The 19,804-nt window shown below is 39.9% G+C and overlaps 1 protein-coding gene across 2 annotated transcripts; it reads left to right on the plus strand.

Moving 5' to 3' along the window:
* Positions 1–783: 783 nt before the first annotated feature.
* On the plus strand, positions 784–18,785 carry LOC307036659 (sodium- and chloride-dependent taurine transporter-like). Of its 2 annotated transcripts, none has more exons than XM_079677179.1 (14): positions 784–969; positions 5,023–5,252; positions 5,339–5,473; positions 7,313–7,547; positions 8,022–8,154; positions 8,791–8,925; positions 9,567–9,670; positions 9,818–9,942; positions 11,323–11,435; positions 12,803–12,940; positions 13,377–13,479; positions 15,729–15,829; positions 15,972–16,142; positions 17,098–18,785. In XM_079677179.1, exons 2-14 carry the CDS (start codon positions 5,024–5,026, stop codon positions 17,251–17,253), a joined length of 1,878 nt encoding a protein of 625 aa, XP_079533305.1. In that variant the 5' UTR covers positions 784–969; position 5,023; the 3' UTR covers positions 17,254–18,785. The 2 variants fall into 2 exon arrangements, with proteins under 2 accessions (XP_079533305.1, XP_079533304.1); XM_079677178.1 differs by lacking the exon at positions 784–969 and adding an exon at positions 3,009–3,225.
* Positions 18,786–19,804: the final 1,019 nt, after the last annotated feature.

Raw genomic sequence — 19,804 nt, forward strand, 5'->3', positions numbered from 1 at the left:
ATTGTGTGTTTAATTTCTTCATAACGTTGTTCAATCAATTATTTGTCTTAATTTCTGGCTCCATATCTTATAAATACATCCCCAAATAGCTTCAACTGTCATCTGTTTGTTTGGCATGTATTGCCTTAGATGAAGACATAAACCACACTGAACCACTGGTGTATGCACAAGACATAAACAATTATCTGTAGTCGTCTGTCTAGCCGCAATAACACAACAATCTTTTATGATAACATTTAGCTGATTTTGCCAAGTGGTGAAAAGTCACTTTGACTGTTTAAACTACATTATTATAAACAAGATTAAAAGAGTCTACACTACAGGCATGCATCCCTGTGGGGCTGCACTAAGGCACAGTGTTGTGCTAAATTAAATGCAAAATCCTAGCTTGCTTATAAATAATAAAATAATACAGATAATATTAAAGATATAGGTGTTGTTATTATATTTTAAAAGATCAAATAAAGCAAATAAAAAAATATAAAATAAAAATAGACAAAGATCAAATAAATGTGTAGCCTATACTCAAAAAGATCCTTTGAATTAATACAAGGAACATCACTAATACTTGGAATATTGACTTCTACTTTAATTTAAGACATTGAACGTGTCTGCTAAATGTGTACTGCCTGCGAGTACTTTGCACGTATTTGGCACATTTTGCAAGTGCATGTAAACCAATCGTGCCATGAGAACATGAGTTACGTGATGGATTATTTCTGGAGATATAGGCTGTATACATGGTGACAGACTGTTATGAATCAGGGGTAGGGCGGACGGAGGGAGGCTGTCGCTTTAAGAAGTTGATGCATGGAGACTCTGGTGATTTTCCACTCAAACTGATATTAAACGTGCACCAGCTTGTAGAAACAATGGTCTCACAGAAAAATAGATTTCCTCATTTCACTCAGTGCTAAAACGCAGGCTACAAAACAAGGAACAACAGACTGCTTGATACCACGAGGAAAGGTAAATCGGCATCTTCTTTACGTATCAATTCAGGAAATTACTAATAGCCTATTCATGTTTATTTCATTTAACGGCAAGAATAACTAAAGTAGACATCTGTTTCTGTTTTTAAGATATTGATTTAAGAAAACCACGCTGCGTTGAATTTTAATTTGTCCTGTTTTGATGTTAAACATCAGGCACGCGGATTTATTTCCTGTCCACATTTGTTCTTTTTCTTTGACATGAAGCTGTGTCCTACTTAAATACTGTCGTTTATACACGTTTTTAAAAACAACTTAGGCAACATTGATTTTTTAAAATTATTACAAAAACCCAGCTTTGGCCTTTGTACCGGTTTCCTGTGTTTACAGAGCAACCCGTTTCTCGTTGATTGTTATTTGGAGGTCTGTTATGGTGCGTTCAGGAGCAGTCCCGGTTTGAAAGTGCCATGTGATGTGTTTAGGGCATAGAATGTGCTGTATGGTAAATACATGTGGTTATTATCTCCTTCAGAGTCCAGGTACCCGTTCACCCTCCACACCCACAATTAATGAAGGAATTGATTCATGTCTATGCAACGTTCAAAGCTAAAGGGGCGTCTGATGAACTAAGACTACTAGCTTATATTTTGTGATTAGTTGGACATACTTAACCCACTTCCTCTGTCTGCAACCTTTCCAGTGTATGATTGATTCATGTTGTCCTTTCTTAAACCCAATCCAAAAACTGATCAGCAGGATAACAAATGACCTGCACCTTCTTTTTAAGCTGCATGTGCTGAAAGAAAAGCGGGGTCATAGGGCCTTTGGGGGTGTCTTTGAGGGGTTTCCTGAGGTTCAGCATGCAAAATAAGGAGTAGATTCTAATATATAGGATCATTTAAAACAGTATTTCTAGTCAAATGTGACTTTCCCAGTCTATTGTTGAACATTTTAGTGTGAAATTATATTAAATGTTTTAACTGTTTCAACAATACAACAAAAATACACCATTCAACAATAACTAAAGCTTTTTGTTAGCTATGAGTATGGAAAGTTGCACTTTATAAGGGTAACTCTGTGTGTATCTGGATAACCCACATGAAACAGTTTTTTTCTTTCTCCTTCAAAACACAAATCATGTAATCGCTCGCATAAGTATAATAGATTAGACCGCCTCTATCAAAGGTTATGTAACCAAAAATAGTATACAGGGCATGAAACCAAACTAAACATGATGGATAATGGCGTCATGCAAAGTTAAGAGGTGTCAAAAGTGTGTCTGTGAAGTGCTCAAATGACAGCTTGCCATCAGCTGATCCTTGTCCCCCTGCAGAAGAATGTATCAGTTTTTAATTGAACCTTGCAAGCCAGCCTTTGCACGGCCATTGTGTGCTCTCTGAGAAGTGAATGTAATCTATACAGTTTCATAGGCGAGCAGAGAGGCACACATTTCCTTATTAGGAGTTGTTATAAACTGATACAGTACTCGTTTACATTTCACAGATAACAAACTACATGTCATGAAAGAATGAAGGACCAGTGATTCGAAATGTCCCACATACCAGGTTTTATCACAGCGTACGCTTGAATAAAAATAGTTTTCTCACAAAGATGCTTGAGAGTGGCGTGTTGATGTTATTAGGGACTTGTTTTGAAACAGTGTCTCCTATTTTACTGCTGATGAGTTTGCATCAGTTAAAAGAAGCACTTAAACTCTCAATGCTGCCTTCAGTTTCATTTTATTCAATTGTACAAGACCATAATTCAAGGCCGACCCCCAGTCTTGGACAAGCCTCTAACTTGTTCTGTGTGTGTGTGTGTGTGTGTGTGTGTGTGTGTGTGTGTGTGTGTGTGTGTGTGTGTGTGTGTGTGTGTGTGTGTGTGTGTGTGTGTGTGTGTGTGTGTGTGTGTGTGTGTGTGTGTGTGTGTGTGTGTGTGTGTGTGTGTGTGTGTGTGTGTGTGTGTGTGTGTGTGTGTGTGTGTGTGTGTGTGTGTGTGTGTGTGTGTGTGTGTGTGTGTTACCACCACCCACAACTTGGCTGTGTGTATGTTTGTGGGCAGGGAGTAGTGGGAAGTGGAAATTTACAGTCTGCCGTGTTGGTACCTGAGTCGTCTGTCACAGCTAGGCTGCGTCCAATCTCCACTTTGGATTTAATTGTCTTTAGAGAATGGGCGGGCCCTGCTGTCAGCTTCACTTCTTGTGACCGGTGTCCGCATAAAGGCATTCAGTACAGAGGAATGGTAACAGCAGAGGGAGAGGAACTCTATACATAGTTGCAGCCATGAAGGAAATGTAAGTTTTCTAAATTTCTTTTACTGAAAGGAGACTTTATTGTTCAGGGTTTGCATGTGATATGTCAAGTTTTCTTTTATTAATGGGCTTTAAATAGTTAAATGCTATCATGGATGAATAAATGTTGAGCAAGTCTATTTTTGTGCTAAAAGGTTAAACGAATAGAAACAAAACTGTTTGTTGAGATTCATTTTTGACGGGATGTCTAGTTAGGAAGAGTAAGTGATTTCAATAGAATATTTGTTTTTTTTTGTGTTTTTTATTTTTTTCGGTTAGGGAATTTGTAGCTAAGTATGTCTGGTTTAAATCCCAAGGACAGTTTGTCTTAAATCTTATCTGTGGGGCCGTCAGCCTCCTAACACCATGCAGGCAGGTGGAAGCATACGCTAAGCAGACGTGGGGAAAAGAGATAAAGAGAGATAGAGAAACAGGAAGAGAAACAAAGTGGGCAAGAACTGATCCAGTTATGTAAGGAGGTCTGAGAATGGAAAGCGGGGCAAGTTGACTTGTCATGCATAACAGGAAGAGAGAAAATGATGGGGCGCAGTGTGCATGGAGGGGCTGCTGTTTAAGTATCGGTTAGGTTAACACATTTCCTGGTAAGAATGTGAGGTTACAGTCTTAATGTGTTTGTTGGTAGAAGTAAACAATCCTGAAAGGTACATGCTGTCCATTTTTCAACAACGAATGAAGAGCAAATCTCAAGGGTGATGTTTTCGAAGCATGAAAGTTTTTCGTACAACTTGTACTTTTATCTGAGCTTCAACAATCAACATGGTCTGAATTTATTTTGGGTCTCGCAAAAGTTACAGGAAGTACTTGATGTTGCTCAGTTCTTCTCTTAAAAGAAGAGGAAGTATTACATTTCATTTGGTATGTTACAATTACTCTTTTTGTGCTTTATTATAGCTGGGACCATAAATCACATTTAAGTTTCTTCACAACTTCCAAAGTTATTCTTGTTCTCTAAGGGGTTTATTTTCTCTTATTTGGCTCATGCGGGGAAATAAGATACTTTAGCAAGTGATGCCAAATCCTGGGTTCCTTGGAAAGGCGGTTTACAGTGTAAACACGCTAGTGAACCTAAGCCGCTGTATCGTCTCGAAAGCAGCCAGGGCTTTAGCAATGCAGAGGGGTATCTTTTTCTCTAAATTTGGATTGTGGAGGACCTACTCGTTGCTGATACGGTAGCAAAAGAGAAAGCTAAGAAAAAAACGTTTCTTCAGGGTCAGGTGAGGTCTTAAAGTCCTGCATCATGTCCAAACATAGCCTCCCTTTTTCTTCAGGGACAATGTGCCCCCCTCTGAGCAGAAAAATACACCATGAATGAGATGGAAACCAGCGAGCAACAGCTATCAAATTGTGGATGTGCTCATGCTATTGCCATGGTGATGGTTTAGCCAATTGTGCGATTTCTTGGCAATGCAGTTTAAGGCATTAAGATGTTTTTTTCTAAAGATAGATGCTTTGATAAATTGATTAAATTATTAAGACAGAAAAACAAACACAGTGGGTATGCTCTACATTGTTGGATGATCCTTGTCAATTGCTTTTAATTAATAACATATTTCTCTTGTCTGAATGACCTTCCTGCATCAGTTGTTCAGATAACAAGATTAGCAACACAGTACTGTACATCACGTATTCAGTGGTTACACAGCACGGTGTAGCGCAATCACGAGACAGCATTATCTTCTTAATTTTCCTCCCTATATTTGTCTTGCCCCAATTCACCTCTGTTTCTCTGTATTTTTCTCTCTCCTTCTCGCGTGTCCTTTTCCTTTTTACCGTCCACAGCATGGCACAAAAAGAGAAGCTTCAATGTTTAAAAGACTTTCACAAGGACACCCTTAAACCTTCACCGGGGAAGAGCCCGGGCACGCGGGCCGAGGATGAGGCTGAAGGCAAGGCGCCTCAGAGGGAGAAGTGGGACAGTAAGCTCGACTTTGTCCTGTCCGTGGCCGGAGGCTTTGTTGGATTAGGAAACGTCTGGCGCTTTCCTTACCTTTGTTATAAAAATGGTGGAGGTAGGTAAAAGATACTTAATGTTAAACAAAGTGTTAAGCAGAAAACACAAATTGTTACTGAAATACTTCTCATTCCCATTACCCAGGAGCGTTTCTCATCCCTTACACCATCTTCCTGTTTGGGGGCGGCCTGCCTGTGTTCTTCCTGGAGGTTGCTTTGGGCCAGTACACGTCTGAAGGAGGGATCACCTGCTGGGCCAAGCTCTGCCCCATCTTCACTGGTCAGTCCAAGCATAAACACTGCACATATTCTCACACACACAGACAGAAAAAAAGAGGCTATGCATCCCCAAGCCAAATCTTTCCTGACGGGATCATTTAATATTTAACGCTGAGTAAAAGCTTAATTTGTCCTAACAAGAATCCTGCCCTGGTTTTCTTCAGTTTAAGTCAATTGTTCATCCTTAGTTGAAATCATGTTCTTCTAAAGGTGTCCTTCCTCATTTCTAACATTGTAAGTGGACCAGTCTGACTTCATCAGGATGCTTTGTGTTATGTAAAGGATGCCAAACACTATATTTAAAGCAGGAATAATGAGAGTACTGAAGATGGATTATTATGGAGGATGATTTATCCACGGTCATGTTTACATTCATGCACACACACGCACATTAACGTCTATTTAAATTAACACAAGGATATGGAACATGAAAGTAGACGCTCCAAAACATAAAGTCATTGTTGGATTGCAGATTTTGTGACCGAGTAGATTGATGAGTTGCCATGGAAACAGACTAGAAAAAGAAACACAAGGTTGCCTAGCAATGAGTCTGCATTAAAAGCGTAATAATATTTGTTGACAATGCAGATCCACTTGTTTTCTCCTAGCTTATAGGATGATATGAATAGTGTATGAAGTCTATGGGAGTTGTCAGGGTCGGGTTCCTTCACCTGTCCCATGACCTGAGATCACCAATTAGCTACTGATACTTTAAGGCACTCTTTGGTGCAACCCATAACCTTTGATTGACAGCTGAAGACAGGCACAGAGGTCCCGCACCTTCAGCAGCTGCTGTGACTCCTTTACTCATGGTCACACACGGGACATGAAGAGAGAGGAAGCTGTGCCTCACCGGATCTCTAGCAGCTGCCGATGGTCTCCGCTATTCAAGGAACGCTGAGGCGGCTGTCTGTCCATATGGCGCAGCGTCTGGCACAGCAGAGAAAGTCCACAAGTGGCAGCAAAACTAGCCAACCACAATCCTCCAAATCTTTTCCCTCCCGCCTTCACGTGTTTTAGCACACAGTGAAATTCATGACTTTACTCCCTGCACTCCAACACATAGTCAAGTCCATGCAGACACACACACCCACACACACGCACACCTGTCACAGCGTTGACTTGTTTATCAGTTCAAGTTTGGTATGTGGGAACAAGGCAGTGGGGGCAACAGAGATGATGAGATTAAAAATACTCTTGAGCAGTTCCAGGGATTTCTGTGTCCAGGTTCGAGGCAAAGTCATCTAAAAATAGCGTTAAAACACTAACGACATTATAACAGTAAGATAGCAGAGTCTAGTGCGGGCAGCTTTCCCTAATTTGACTTAATAATGAGTAAGTTGTGAAAGCCTTCTTTTTAAGTTGTTCAGCAACGATCTCCACCTCACACAAGTTTTCATTTAAAGGGTTATTTCCCACTGGGCAGAAAATCCGTGCTGTGCTGCCCTCTCTGTTTGAAAGTTGAAGCGCTGACCACACCCAGAGCTACTGATGGTGTGGTCAGAAGTACACTTGTACACCACAGGGGCAAGGCAAGATGTAAAACCACTAATGCTGCTGGTAAATCGGCTATAATCACTATTTTTATAACAATGGATAACAATACTACTTGTTTGTGAAAGGAGTTGCTTGTAGTGACAAACCCACAGAGAACTAGCACCTGACTCTATGGTTGATATTACCCACTGAGAGACTAAAAGCAGAACTTAAAAACAGTGAATATCAGACTTACATTATATGGTGACCAGAAACATATCAAATGCATCAACACAAATCTAAATCATAACTGTATTTAATCTATCTCTATCTAAAATCTGCTTTCTTTTCTTCCTTTCTGCAGGTATTGGCTATGCCTCTGTCGTGATTGTATCTCTACTTAACATCTATTATATCGTGATCTTGGCCTGGGGACTGTACTACCTGTTTCACAGCTTTCAGCCGGAGCTCCCTTGGGCGAAATGCAAGCAGCCCTGGAACACAGAATTCTGTGTGGAGGACACAGTGCGCAAGAACAAGACCTTTTGGCTAGCAGCCAACATTACCAACTTTACCTCCCCCGTCACTGAGTTCTGGGAGTGAGTATTCACTGATGGCATGCCTGACGCACACGCACACGCACACGCGCACGCGCACGCACGCACACACATACTAAAGTAACACTGACAAGACTTATCTTGAGAAAAATGTGTTTGAAATGTCTTTTTAAATGCTTTGAGACACACACACACACACACACACACACACACACACACACACACACACACACACACACACACATACTAAAGTAACACTGACAAGACTTATCTTGAGTAAATGTGTTTTGAAATGTCTTTTTAAATTCCTGTTTGCTTTGAGTCACGTTTAAATCATCGGATTCATCACACTTAATGCCTCTTACAAACTAGTGGTTATTCAGCATTAGACCTAAAAGCCCTAAAGACTACTTTCAAATATCTATCTCACCATTTTGGTGTCATCACAAAGGCCAGAGCAGCAGAACAGCACAGAACGACAGTCATTTGTCTGTCTGACTTGTGTTTTCTCTGCAGACGCAACGTCCTGAGCATCTCCTCTGGGATTGAGGACATCGGGACCGTGAAGTGGGACCTGGCCCTGTGTCTCCTAGCAGTGTGGGTTATCTGCTTCTTCTGCATCTGGAAGGGAGTCAGGTCCACTGGGAAAGTGAGTGCTGAGACACAGACACATCCTGTACTTATTGCGTTGCCATAGTGCTGTTTTTTGTTTGGCATTTTCACCCCGATTAATCAGTGACAAAACACTGTTGCTCAGAGAAAAGCCACATGCTTGGAGGGTTGTTAATTTGGTGGATTTAGAGACACAAGCCACTGCGCTGTCCTGAAAGTTTCTTGTTGGCCAGACTCACTGTCGGCTGTAAACAGTTGACTGCCGCTCCTTTAGCCCTCTCTGTGTTTCTGAAACTGGGCGGGAGCCAACAGGAGGAGGTCTGTGAGGAAAATTATTAACTCTATTAAGGAGCTCTTGTGTGTTTATCAGCGTGAAGCCTTTATTCTGTGTAGTGTACTGCTTCATGCTCTGTTGGGCATCTCAAATCCTCATCATGACTTCTGGTAACAGTAAAGAAGTCCTTTTCCCAGACCTTACCTACTTTTTCTTTGTCAAAATACGTCGGGAAAAGAGGGGAAATGTTCGCCAGATAACATGGACAACGTTTCTTTTGACATTCAGTTAGAAATGAGAACTTAGAAATGAAGCTTTGTCTTTACAGTTATATTTAAAGGGTGACTAGTCATAAGTGTTGCTCAGTATTTTTGGCTGATACTTCCTCGTCCTTTCTAGGTGGTGTACATAACCGCAACTTTCCCATTCGTGATGCTGATTGTGTTGTTGGTGCGTGGCGTGACCTTGCCTGGGGCATCTGAAGGGATCAAATTCTACCTTTACCCTAACCTGACCCGCCTACAAGACCCAGAGGTAGGATCAAAAACTCTTCTCCTGTTTTTCTCCTCTACTTTTTTTTATGCAACTCGATTACATCATTTTTTCACGAGTAATTGGATTAACAACAAAACCAAGCCGACATGTCTCAATAGGCTAGCCCTCATGTGCTCTGTGCCAAAGCTGAGATGAAATGGATAACATTTAACCAAGCTTCACAGTGTACGTGAGGTTTCAGATAAAACTGTAAAAAGTACGCTCAGTAGAATCTCTGCCAGGTGTGTCTCCCGCTCCCATACCAAACAAATAAGAGTGGAATTTCCATCATTGTCCCTCCAGCCCACCTTACACTCAAGATTGTGGTGGAGATAAGACAAACAGAGATGTATTCATCTCAAGTGGTAAAAAAATCAATATTTGCACTAAAATGTTTGCCTTCTTGATATGAGCAATGACTTTCGATAAGCTGAATAGCATGGAGCTCATGATAACATTTCCAAAACACTTTCATAACAGGTGTTAAGAAATGTGTTTCTGCCCCACTGCTCATGTCATTTAGTAGCTTTAAAATATTTTTTTATCAGGGGACATTGCTTTTAAGATTTGCACTGGACTCTACAGTTTGACGTCATCATTGGATCCCATTATGAAAGCGTACTTGTCTTCTGTCTCGTTAGGTGTGGATTGATGCGGGAACCCAGATATTCTTCTCTTACGCCATTTGCCTGGGAGCCATGACGTCCCTGGGGAGCTACAACAAATACAAATACAACTGCTACAGGTGAGCACTGTTTCCGCTGGGGACGGGGGGGAGTGGGACTGTAGTAGTGACAGCAACTCGTGTCAGAGACGGTTGCGTGAATAGAAAATGGGAACTTCGGTTCCACCTGTGTTCATTAACAACCTCCATGACATATGTGTGACATAGGGACTGTTTGCTGCTGGGAGGCCTCAACAGCGGTACCAGTTTTGTGTCTGGCTTCGCAATATTTTCCGTCCTGGGCTTCATGGCACAAGAACAAGGGGTGGACATTGCCGATGTGGCAGAGTCAGGTACGAGGGTCCAAGGGGATGGCAGCAGTGATGGTGGGCACTGTTGCTAAAAAAAAAAGACAATTGGAAACTCAAAACCAAGCAAATAAAAAAAAAAAAAGTTATTAATTCAAGTCTCGGAAACGATGATGCTGAAATGTAGAGGTATCGGCAATTGCACACTCCTTGATTAAAAGCCTCAAAAGAAACAGAATTGTTACTTCAGTGTGAAATCTGTTGCACCTTTTCTGCGGACAGATTACATGGCATTGGTGCTGTGTGTTTTAGCTACACAATGACCTGCATGGTTAAAGATCTCATCGCTACTTCAAGTGTTCAATGGCACCAGGTGTCTTCATGTCCCACAGTCAACCCACTCATTTCATTCAGTAGCTTTACGTCTTCTTGACCAGGGGACTTTGCTAAGAAGATTTGTACTGTATATACTAAGTGCACTGGCACCATGATGTGATATTTCTCACCAGCAGCACTGTTAACAACTGTGGATCTCCCGAGTGGACGCCACCGGTTCTGTTTCTGCCTTCCTTTATACTCTGGGGACTTTGAAGGAGATGCGTCTTCTTTCAGCATGCTCGCTTTGTTCAGTTTCAAATTACACTCTTTGCTTTCTTTAACACTGGAATATAATTATGTACATTCAAACTATAAACGAGTAAAAATTACAGTATTTCTTTGATGGCATGTTAGTGTGTACATTCACAATACTCCACAATATATATATTAAAACAAATGAAATTAAGAATATGTTTCATGTAGAACTGGCATTTCGCTCAGCTCTTCACTAGTTTGTGATTGCTGACTTTGCATCTCATTGAATCCTGTTGTAATGGTATGTGGCTTTGCTGAAATCCTCATGTGCTTTGTTGGGATTAGATTAGATTAGATTCCAGTTGGATGTTATTGCACACAGTACCAGAAATGCATATTAGCATTTTAGCAGTGCAAACAGATGCTCAAGTGCATGGATTTATATGTTATATAAACAATATGAAGCAGCTATAATACAGTATGTACTGTATGAACAGGACCTTTTTATAAATAGCATGTACAGTGGAAGGGCCATTACAGGAATCAGTAATGTAATATCTACAGTGCAAAGAGAGACAAAACGTAAGGTTCAATGTTATTAATAAAAGTACAGGACACTAAAGCATGAAAAAAACAATTATATTGGACATTTTATTTCCTTATTGTTTACAAGAGTACATAAAGCCAACCATAGATTTAGATTATTGGCAGTGCCAGACCATGCTCGGCCTGTCTACCTCAATCTTAACACACATTTTTCCATTCCCCTATGTCGTCCAAGCTGGAATAAAATACAGATATTAATGTTGTTCTCCTCCCCTTCTCCCCATCCCCGCTATGCTTTCCCTCCAGGTCCTGGTCTGGCCTTTATCGCCTACCCTAAAGCCGTGTCCATGATGCCGATGCCAACCCTCTGGGCCGTGCTCTTCTTTGTCATGCTGTTGCTTCTGGGCCTCGACAGTCAGGTCAGTATTTTCACAATCACCGTGGCTCCTGTCAAGCAATGTCCAGAATAATGAGTTGGTGATCTGTGCTCTGCAATGTTTAGTCGACGGAAAAGTTAACGCAAACTAATTTGATGATAGATAAGTTGTGAAAAAATGGCAGAAATGCTGTTTTTTAGCCTCATAAATATCCATAGTCAATGCTTTTATTTCTTTATATCGTATTCAACTAAATATCATTGGGTTCTGAACTTGTAAATCAAGACATTTAAAGAAATCGATATGGAATGTTAGAAACTGAGATAGATCTTTTTTTACACTTATACACCAAACAATTCATCAAGAAAGTAACCGGCAGATGAATCGATAATGAAAATAATCGCTTATGGCAGCCTTAAAGAACTGCCCGTTTCATTTCAGAGGGATACCTTCCAGGTCCCTTCCAGGTTAGCTGGCTCCTGCCATCCACAATGTGTAAAACACATTAAGTGTCTCAGATCCATATCCAACGTCTCCAAGGTATCAGATAACTGTCAGACAAGAAAAGCAGACTTTTCCCACAAAGGAATTTTACTACCACGCTCGACCGCACTTGATGAGGCTTAAATTCCCTTTAAAGCCCTGTAGTAACACAAATTAAGTTTTAAAAGATGATACGCGTTAAAAGCCAAACATGTACTTGGTAGAAGTCATTATGATAGCTTGCATGCAAACCATTGCGACTGAGCTTTGATCAAGAAAAGATAATCTACCTAGACAAAACACGAGTGTGCAATGGAGAGATTCGCCAGCCAGATCACATTTCCTGCCTCCAAGTGTAATTCTACTCCTGTGCTAAGTCCTGCACATGGCCCGCTACTTCTCTCAGCCAACTGCGAGATCAGGCCAACGCTCTAAATTGGAGCACATGTAAATACTCATGCGGTTATTTCCATGAGACATGTTCCCAGTTACAGTTTGTGCGTGTGTGTGGGTGTGTTTCTTGACCATAAAATTAATTCAGTCCTGAATGCTATATATTGTTAACGTCGCTCACACATACATGCCACTGTTATGTAAGGGCTTTTTGTTTGGTTTTCATGCAACAAAGGAGCGTGTTCTTAGTAAATTGGAACAATCTCATGATTTTGTTATGACATTATGTAGCTTAAGATGAGGCCAAGGGGAACAAGAGGGAGACAGAAACAGAGATTTACTGTTGTTTTGTTTCTGTTGCATCTTGGTAGCAACAAACCAGTGCTGCAAAGAGGAGCCCTGTGTAAATTATCATTACTGCTCAACAAAGACAGCTTTCATTCTCTAATCACTGGTTTGCAGAGGCTACACAAGAGCTGCATGCACACAAAAAGACACTTCTGAGAACTTAATAGTTGTTTTTGTCCCCACAGTTTGTTGAAGTAGAAGGACAGATCACCTCCATTGTGGATCTATATCCAGCAGTCCTCAGGAAGGGTTACCGACGGGAGATGTTTATAGCTGCGATGTGTTTGATGAGCTATCTTTTTGGACTCGCCATGGTAACAAAAGTAAGTTCACCAACAGTCACTTTTATTGGAGTTTCTACTGCTTATCCTGTAGAAAGGAAAAAGAGAGTCTTTGTATTCGGATCAACGGCAGAGATAACGCCACAGACTTTCCACTTGCCTCTCGACTGCCTCATTGTTACGACCAAATATGGCTTCCTACAACATCCACAGCTCACATCCTGTATGTTTGAATGGAACAATTTGGAATGCCATTTTCCATTTAGCAGTTAACTGTGCTCCAATGGCGTCTCAGCACCTGTTGAACTCTGCCTCTGTTGGTAGTGTGCCAGCATTCTTGTGTGCTGCTTTTAACACCCCCCATCCACTCTGCTTTTATACTCTCTTCTATCGCTTTGACTTTCTTTCATTTCACACACAACAGAGAGATAATTAATGTCACTTTTCTTCCTTCTTTCTTTCTTTTCTTTTTTTCCAGGGTGGCATGTATGTGTTTCAACTCTTTGACTACTATGCAGCCAGTGGTGTGTGCCTTTTGTGGGTTGCATTCTTCGAATGCATCGCTGTCGCCTGGGTTTATGGTAAGTGGACACAACTATGTTTTTCTGTAACGTTGTTTTTTCAAATTAATGATCCTGAAAAGTTGAGAAAGAAAAAGCAGAAATGATCTCTTTGGTCGTAAACAAAGGTGTCCTTGTGGTTCGTCAGACATCAGTAGTTAAAAACTTGAACTGCATGCAGGGGCGTGTTGAGGGGGTTGGGGTTGGTGTTGGTCCCGTGCTAGAATAAGATTGGCTATCCAGGGTTGCCTCCCTCTAGACCCATTCTTTTATTGTTAATGAGGGAAGAAAATAGTAACCCTAATGAGGTAAAAACCCTAATTTGGAAGAAAGCAACTCTGCATTGTCCAAAAATAAACGCATTACTGATATTGTGTTGCTATCTGATTCCATAAATCAAGCATCGGCCAAACGTGAAGCCACTATATGTACACTTTTGTGACTCTGAGGCTAAGTATGCTTCACCAAAACTCCCCAGGACTCAGAGTTAGGTGGCTTGGAATATAAAATATATTTTAATTTAGCTTTCCTACCTTTCAAAATGTCTCCGCATTTCTAAGTACCATCCCCGGACTGAAGTGTTTTCCTTTTAAGAAACAAATACTGTCCTTTATAACAATAGTCCCTTAGATACATGAATCAAATCCATCTTAATTGCTTGGCCTCAGTGTTCCTGGCCCCCAGGATTACAGATGCGTTACTCTTTGATTAATGTGCCGTAGACATATGCAACATATTAAAAAGTAAAAAAAAAAAAAAGTTGGGAACCAGTGACTTTTGGGAGCTGTTTTCTATCATTGTTATGAAAGATGCTATTATAACAGCACCACAAAGGAAGCTTACTAACATTCGTCTGTATTCCCTTGCCAGATGTTAAAAAGGAACTCAAAATAAAACAAAAGAACACATTGTTCACAACGTGTACAAAGGAGCATAATAATAAACCTCAGGCACATGTGAACCACAGCACACACAACCCACTATAAAATGCAATAGCCCACATAGTTCACTGCAATAAACGTGGAAGGACGAATAATGACCTAGTTGCCAGACTGTTTATACTATATACATGTTATATGGTGCAGGATTAGTGGAAATACAAATGCTGCAGTTAAGGACAGACGGCAGAGATAAGGGGTAGAATGAAGGTCAGTCTGCGATAACAAAAATATCTCTGGAATAGTACAGACACATGGTATTACTTGTACAATGTTCAGTAACTTAAGGGAAACTACAGGTTAGGTTAGGTTAGGGCTACACATAGGGTTGCAAAGGAGCGGAAAGTTTCCATGGGAAGTTAAGCTGGGGAATTTTGGAAATATTCGATGCAAAATTAAACAAAAAAACATGACATTTCAACAGATATTTAGTAGAACAGAACAAGTTTTAATTATTTTATTGAACAATTATTTGTTTCATTGAAGAATGAAAACAGAAATGTTGAGTTAAATGTTACTCATCCACCCCAACCCCCCTCATTAAAAAATGAACCAAAATGCACCCCCCATCCAAAAATCCCCACAAAGTCCCATTCAAAATGTTAAATGAAAAGAGCCCTTCTCCCTCCAAAAAGTCCCATTAAACGTGCAAATCTTCCTTCAAGCGATCCTCATCAACATCACATTCTGAGACTTCCTCTTCAGTGTCACTGTCCAGCCTTGTTGAGGATGGCTCTGTGTCAGGCTCACAGAGCCTTAGGTTTGCCCGAATGCCAACCAGTTTTTCCACTCTCACATTTGTGAGCCTGTTGCGAACCTTTGTGTGGTCTCAATAGCCATGCAGTAAGCAGTGTGCTATGGCATGGATATTCAAGTGTACTTGAATGGCATCTGTTTGTTTTAGTCAAGATTAAGCTAAAATATACTTTCCCCAACTATATTTAAGTTCCCTATGAAGAGCCAACCTTCAATTTAGAAAATTCCCGTTTATTCCCGTTAATTCCCGTGGAAAGTTTCCATCTTTGAAAATTCCCAGAATTTTGCAACCCTAGCTACATCTCCCATTTTTTTTTCTTTCAGCGACTTACATTTTTATTATTTACTCGATTCATCATTTGGTCTGTAAAATGTCAGAACATTGTGAAAGATTTCCACCCAAAAGTGTTTTTAGTGTTTTAATCGCCTTTTCAGTTTACAATGATATGAAAAGTAGCAAACTTTTTCTGCCATTTTTGCATGAAATAATTACTCAAGTCGATATCTTTTGGATTTATCTATACCAGTATGTAAGCTGGCACTCATGGTATTCTGTGTTCCCTTTGTGTTGGATAGGAGTTGATAATTTCTACGATGCAATTGAAGATATGATCGGCTACAGACCAAACTCATGGATGAAATGGAGCTGGTCTTATATCACACCTGTCCTCTGCATGGTGAGAGATGAGCGACAGCTTTTTAAGTTTCACTTGATTGTGTCGAAAGAAGATATTGTTGATGACATGTTGATAGTTGGAGATTCAAGGTCACAGGGAGGTGTACAAGTTGTACTAAAAGAAGTATGTTTTTGTTTCCAAGGGCTGTTTTATCTTCTCCCTGGTGAAGTACAAGCCCTTGACCTATAACAAGGTGTACGAGTACCCTGACTGGGCCATCGGTATTGGCTGGGTTTTGGCCCTGTCCTCCATGATCTGCATCCCTATGGTGATGGTCATCAAGATCTTAAAGTCTGAGGGATCCCTGATCGAGGTGAGCTCAACAAATAGTGTTTTTAAATGAATAGTTGGAACATTTTGTTTTAATTGCTTATTTGCGGTCTTGTTGAGAGTAAGATGATATTACTCTTGTACCTGTACCCTAATACTGAAACTTTGCTTAGCATAAAAACTGGAAACGGCGTGAACAGCTAGCCTGGTTTTTCTAAAGCTAACCGAACAACATTTCTAAAGCACACTAATTAAACTACTGTTTGTTACATCTGTACTAAAATCAAAGTAAAAGAGTCATATAAGCGACTGAGACAGCTAAAGGCTAGTTTTCACTATTTTTCAAAATAAATGGGACTTAAAACCCTAAGACTACAAATCTTGTTACCAACCTGTGTTAATTGTTTGGACTGAGATTAGTTTTGACAAAATCATTATTTGAAAAAAAGAAATATGAGAGAAACAAACTAAACAATAGCTAACTCTAGCTAGCCATCCTCCCTCAAACGTTTGTAGATATACAGAAAATGTGTAGCTACGGCTAGCTGCTATCTCAACTCTCAAGCCCTAAACTGTCAGCTGTCAGTAAATATGCAGATTAGCTCCATGCAATAGTTCAAGCCAGGGCAACCTCTTGTGGTCACATGACTGTCGCTTTGCATGTTATTGCAGCACATCAACAGTCTCAACTTGTTACCATGAGGTTGTTTAGCAACCAGACTATCCGTTTTCCTTTGCTTAAGGTCATTCTGTCAAACTAAGCTAATCTCCCGGCTGCAGCTTCACATTTAGCAAGTGTCAATTCCTGGTAAAAGTATGAAGAAGCCTGCTCCCCAAATGGCCGTCAAATTTAAATCAACATGGCTTGAAATGTTGAACATGGACAAATTCAGATGCGATGTTTGTCATTTTAAATATAATAACTGTCATTCTGAGCATTATACTGCCCCTGTTTGTGATGGTCATTAGTCCTATCTGTCGTCTCCTTCCTTCCTCAGAGGATCAAAGCAGTAGCGGCCCCAGCGAAGTCAGGCGTGAGTTCTCGCCCGAAAGAGTACAACGTGAAGGGCAGCGAGCTGACACAGCCCCTGGACGCAAACGGGACCAATGGCTTGAACAAGCCCACCCACACCATTGTAGAAACAATGATGTGAGCGCTCTCTGTGAGAGGAATAAGATTGATGTGCTTTCTGTGTTATTATCATACTTGCTAACCTTGATAATGGTAGGTTTACATCATCCAATATATTCACGTTAGAGATACTCTGATTTGATTTTTATGAAAAAAGTTATATATTATTGTTATGGGTTTTTTTTTTTCTCATGTCATTTTTTTTTTACTATATCAATATTGTTGTTACAATTGTTGTTGCTGTAGCTGGCACTGATCTCAGTTTAGGCAGTATTTTGAGATAGAAAATGTTCAATGTTTACTACCTTTCTGTTGATTCCGGAGAAGAGATGACGAATTTACTTTTACGGTGTAGTAGAAGAAAAATTCTCACTTCACTTAAATTTAGTAAACTAAATGAGTAATTAGCCATGTAAAAGGGAAAAGACGTCTAAACACTCTCACTTTATTGTTACTGTTTTGTAGCCCTAACCATCTTTTTTAATATCTTAATGTTCATCCCTGCAGTGAAAATGAATGTACCCTTGTCTCTGAGTAGAAATCCTTAACAAGTTAAATGGCAATATGTAGTGTAAATAGTTAATCTTGCTTGACATCATTTAAGCTACAAGTTAAACTAGGCCTTGGTCAAATACTATGAGAAAGTCCACCCTTAAAAACAGAAAAAGGATAAAAAGCAAAAAACAGCCGAGGAAGTAAGGAGGAAAGGGAAGTGGCATTTTTAGAGTATTTGGACACAGCCTGTGTGACTACTATAGTCAGTCCCAGTGCATTTATGGAAACCTCTCTTTGCACTTTATGTCGTTTCATCTTTATTGTAGTATTTGTTTATATTGTTGCAAGCTATTTGGAGATGCATTTGCAACACATTTCAGGAGGAATATTTGTAGCTTTTAACCTTTTGATATTGTAAACTTTGATATACAGTATCTAGTTGTCTCCTTGGCCTTGCTAAGACATTGACACATTTAGAGTAGAAATCAAACATTCTTAGCCAAATCTGTGAGAACAATTTTAAAAAGTCAAAAACTTTCTTTTAACAATCCTTACAGCTTTTTGTGCTCATTACAGTAGCAGACGCGATCTACAGATCTACCACTAGATTTTAGTTGATAATGTTTCGATTTAGGCATTTGTATCATAGATCTTAAATGTTTGTAAATCACTTATGCCTTTTTGTAACAATTTTATACTGTACATCATTTGAACACCATCACTGATTAATTAATTTTATTGAAAACTTTCTAAATATTGATTACATTGTAAGATTGGATTACATTTGTCAGAGTGCAATATTAATTGAAGCAATGGAATGCTCTGCTTGCTCAAAATGCACCACAGATTTAGAGTAATGTTCAATAATGCAACATCTTGCCCAGTAAGATACAAAATCTGAAGAATGTGCAGGAGCCACCACAGTACCGTGCTGCTTTGTCAGTTAACATCTCGGAGATTCAAGTGTACCAAAGTATTTTTGTCTCACAGTTGTCCCCTTTTTAGATGCACATTGCATCATTTCTATATAGATTATGAATAAACATTTTTTTCTTTGGATTTTGTGTCATACAAATGATTTTGTTCTCTTAATATTAATGTCGGCAGCATTTGCATCCCTGAAAAGTGGATGCAAATGTCCATCTGAACATGACACCAGTTACTTTGTATCCAATATTTACAAAAATGCTTTTCTTCCTGAATGCCCAATTACTCCATTCTTCTCTTTAGTCTTGTATTTTTCCACTGTATCTACATTAAAGTTCAACTAGGAACCAGCTATTGAATTGTTGGTACCTGAAGCCTAAAGCAAGAATACAGTGTGTTAAATACATGTTTTATTCTTGCCATAAAAATTACTGCATATACTGTATTGGAGGAGTTCCTTGCTAAAAGGATATCTACCATGCACAGATGACTTAGAGACTGCCTTTCAACACAATATCATATGGAATCAAGTAAATGTGCACTGCGTAACTAACTCAGGTTTAGAGTGCCCGCTGGATGTTTTTACCCATGAATCAACACTAAGTATCTTTTTCATTAATACGATCATGTGTTTTGACCTTTGTCAATACTAATTTGATTCTACTCCTGAAAGAACCAACTATTTGAACAGATAAAACCAATGCCCGCTTTGACCCCCACCTCTCACCACTCATTGATACTTGGCGTGAATTTTTCTAGGTGACCCACCCACCATCAATCTAATGCCCCGGAACAGGTGGGAACGGCATTGACATCTCCCCCACAGGAATGATTCTGTCTTATTTGGGCATGTCTCTGGTGTCCAACCGTCCGGCCGAAGCTCTTGAGTGATTGAACCCCCTTGCACTTTAATATATACGTCACCTGGATGGTCAACATGAGTGCAGGAGGAAGCAAGAACTCCAAATGCATTATGGCAAAGGGAGAGCACATGCATTTCTGTCAGGCTATTTAAGTGTGGCAAATGTTGTGAAAAAAGAAATCTCATTCATGTCCTCAAAACTAATCAGAAACCCTGCTTGATAGTTATTTCCTGCTCTAATATTGTGATAGATATTGGATTTACTTAACATAGATGGACAATAACATGT

The sequence above is a fragment of the Notothenia rossii genome, assembly GCF_949606895.1.
Source record: "Notothenia rossii genome assembly, chromosome: 4".
NCBI classification, from domain to species: Eukaryota; Metazoa; Chordata; class Actinopteri; order Perciformes; family Nototheniidae; genus Notothenia; species Notothenia rossii.